Raw genomic sequence first — 3,706 nt, 5'->3', positions numbered from 1 at the left:
GTTGCTGGTGCTGCCAGTTTGTGGACCAGGCTTTTAGTAGTAATGCTTTAGTGGATGATAGAGATGCATAATGGAAAGAATCTGAATTTCTGAATGTCTATGTGGGACAAAGGAGCCTGTCTACCCACTGTGGACCACTTTGTGAGAACACCGTATTTTGGGGACTCCGTTGTGGCAGCTTAACATAATCATCCTGATTCTGCCTTTCCTTCTCTATGTCCAAACCACATCTCTCCCACAGTTCTCTTCTCTTGTATCTTGCACTCTCCTTCCTGGTGATGGAGAATAATATTAGCCACCGTTATAAATGAATTTCATAAGAGCTCATATCTGGAATGCTGTATTCATCTGTCAATTTCAGCCTCCAGCAGTTTTCAGTAAAGGATTTTCCTCATCTTTCCAGAGGAGATGGGGGAACTTTGGGGATGGGCTTGGAGGGAACAGGACCTCCAGCTGTCTATAGCAGGAAGCAAGTCTCTGTCATAACCCAGCCCTTAAACATGATACTTGAGACAGCTGAAATTGAGTAACTTTTATTTTGGAGGCAGAGAGCAGAGAAAATTCAGAACTTCCAAGAACCTTGAAGAACTACCTTGCCTCCAGGGCCATCTTCTCCAGGAGCCATATTCCATTGCCATCTTACAGCTTACAGCTGGCCAGGTATTTGGACAAATCCTTGCCCTTGCAGTGTTTTACCCAGGCCATCCTAAGAACAGAGAAACACAGCATAAATCCGAGGCAGGGGTAGGAGTCTACAGGGGTTCAGCTGAGAAGGAATGTAGGGTCTGCTGGCTGCAGTCTGTTGATGCTGTGGGAGAGTATCAGACAGGCAGGGTTTGCCTGACTGGGGACGTGGGAGTCGGTGCTGCCAGGATGCTTGGGGTGAGCATGGCACCATATTACTCTGCCTCCCTTTATGTCTGAACAAGCTCTGATTCCGACAAAGCCCAGGGAGAATCCTACAGCAGAGATGCTGCTGATTCTACCAGCATCCCAAATACTGACTGGGTCCATGTCTGGCAGAGGGGCTGGTCTCTGCACTTCACGCTCTACTTACCAGGCGGACATCCCCTTAGGATCTCTCACAACCCTCTTGGCACAGACAATGTCATCATTGATGTTGTCATCCAGAAACTCTGAAAGGAAAAGGGGCTGAGTGGGGAGGGAAAAATCCCTTTTCCTTTTTCATTAATCAATCCTTTTTTTTTTTTTTTTGGCGGGGGAATTTCCAGAGGAAACGGAGCCTGACTCAGAAGCCCTCTATCTCTGGAGCCCTCTTGGGGGTTTGCCTCCCATGTGCCTGGGTTTTCTTGCCTTACTTTGAATCTGCCTCTGACATGGCTGTCTGCGGAGGGCATCCAGGACCGAATGGACAAGGGAGAGCCTCTGTTCTCAGGAGACCACTTAGAGTGTCCAGAGTGCCGCGTGGGGGTGTGTGGACAAGGACTGAATAACGTGGCTTGAGGGATGGGGACCCATGAAGATGAAGTTCAATCAGGGGTCAATGTGTCTTGCTTCCTCCTTTTTGGCAGGAGGGGCTCTGTGGAATCCCGTTTTAGATGCAAGGACTGTCCGGGGCCCCCTTATTCCCTGTCCTGGGCTTCTCCAGTGCAGGGAGTAGAGCGTTCAATTTCGTACCTTCTTTACCTGCCCTACTTTATTTACCCAGCCCTCAGAGGGGGTTGTCCTTACTGCTGCACATGATGTTGCAGGCATTTGCTGAGTAATGATGGCTGTTTTTGCACCACCACTTGCTGTTCAGCTGGAAGAGCCCATAGTCACTACTGCCATTGGCATTTTTCCCATTAAAGGCCCGGGTGTTGAAGTTACTCTCATATTGAGCCATGCAGACCCCTGTGTCAGAGAGAGCAAAATGTGTGTGTAGACAAGGGGGATTGTTTCACAACGAGACACAACTCGTGCTATACTAGAACTGCTGGAAAGTCCCTTGAGATGGAAACAAAGACTATGAGATTGATGATCCTTGTGTGTTCCTTGTCCCAAGCAATAATTAGCCCGTGGTAAGTGTGCAATCACAATTGTTAAATAAATGCATTTGGAACGGCCAATAATCAATCCATCAGTTGCCATCTGTCTCCCAAGTCTACCTTTCCAGCCTCATCTCCCAGCTGAATAGCCAACTCCTGTCTTGTATATTCATGCAGCCTTATATCCCAAAGTATATGGAAGAGAGGAGGTGGAGAAGTAATGGAGGAGGATCCTAGAAAGGAAGCCCCAAAAAGCCACCCTTGGGGGGTTGGTGACAAGAAAGTATATTTGGCATGAAGAGAAATGAAGATATTCAAAGGAACCTGAAATAGCTTCATGTGTTCTTACTAATGAGACGGTGACAGAGACTCTCGGTCCTTCTTGCACCTCGTCACTCACCGCCTCGCCTTCTGTTCTCACAGTCCCCATCCAACTCCCTCGTGACATAGAACAAACTTGAGACAAAGGCAGCAGATGTAGGTTATTTTTTGGTGGACAGAAGGGCAGGGGAGAGCGTGGGAGACAGCACCCAGTGTGCTGCAGAGATCGGGACTGAAAAAGACGCAGATGAAAGCAAAGGTGAGGAGAGCAGGACGGGGAGAGGTTGGGTGAATCGTGGCGCTTCCAAGGAAGGATTCCAGGTTGCCAGCTGGGAAGGTGACATGGGGGAACAGTAGAAGAAAATTTATCGTAGATAAAATAATCCCTGGGGGAAAGAGAGGAAAGGAGATCCTGATAGGGGATATGAGGCCGTGGAGGCGGAGACAAGAAGAGCAGACGGGGAGTGGAAGAGAGCCCGGACGAATGAATAAATCAGGAAGTGAAAAGGGAGAGACTTCTTGGCTGGGGAAGAAGGTCTCTTTGGGCAGAGACAGAAAGAACATTCACACTCACAGTCTGCCAGGCTGTAGCCATGGTAGCCATCCATTCCCTTGGTCTTTAGCTTGTGGGCCAGCTCACACTTGGAGAAGATTTTAGCCTCATATACTGCACAGAAACAACTAAGAAGGGTGATGATGATCAGAATAGACCTCATTTCTGCAGCTGGTGGGGCTCAAGTCTGCTATGCCCAGGGGGCTGTTGTCTCTTATACCTTCTGGGCACAAAGGTGTCTCTGATTGGGCAATAATGCTGGCATCTGTTCCAGGAAGGACATGGTTGTCCAAGGTCAGTTCCCCAAACTGGTCCAACCAGTGTGAACCTTAGGGAAGGGACTGTAACCAAGAAAAATATCGGGAATAAAGTCTCATTTTGGTGGGGGTGGCTCCTGGTTTTGGGCAAACGTGTACAGGAGGGAAATGGTAGTTGGTAGGAGAAGGGAGTATGATTGTCAAGCTTCATGCTTTTGTTGGAATGTCTCTAGAGGGGCTTGTCCCTGTGTTTTGCTGAACTTTGTTCATTATCTGTGCTTGGTTGAAAGTATTTTACTGCTTAGGCTAATGGGGGACCCATGATGAGCACCACTGAGTTCGGAGAAATTGACGATCTCCTGACATCTGCATTCAGTAAACTATTGGTTGGATAGGAGACCACTAGAACTCAAGTTCATGAGATCTTTGTGTCTGCAAGAAACCATCAGATCTAAACCCCCAATTATATTGAATTTGATCTATTATCTGTGTGATCATCAAGCGTCTTGTATTAGTGGGGTTCTCCCGAGAAATGGAACTAATAGGGGATATATATGGCTAGAAAAAGCTGGTAATTATTAGAGTAC

At 47.7% G+C, this 3,706-nt stretch overlaps 1 protein-coding gene across 1 annotated transcript; it reads right to left on the bottom strand.

Annotated features, from left to right (window-relative positions):
• Positions 1–517: 517 nt before the first annotated feature.
• Positions 518–3,122, bottom strand: LOC309869673 (lysozyme C, milk isozyme). The gene is made up of 4 exons (XM_082741106.1): positions 2,884–3,122; positions 1,693–1,854; positions 1,058–1,136; positions 518–706 (listed from the first exon to the last, which is right to left on the bottom strand). The coding sequence occupies exons 1-4, from the start codon at positions 3,023–3,025 to the stop codon at positions 640–642; spliced, it is 450 nt and encodes a 149-aa protein (XP_082597232.1). The 5' UTR covers positions 3,026–3,122; the 3' UTR covers positions 518–639.
• Between the last annotated feature and the right edge of the window lie 584 nt (positions 3,123–3,706).

This window comes from Mustela nivalis (assembly GCF_964662115.1).
Source record: "Mustela nivalis genome assembly, chromosome: 7".
Lineage (NCBI taxonomy): Eukaryota > Metazoa > Chordata > Mammalia > Carnivora > Mustelidae > Mustela > Mustela nivalis.
This window is presented reverse-complemented; position numbering and strand designations above follow the sequence as displayed.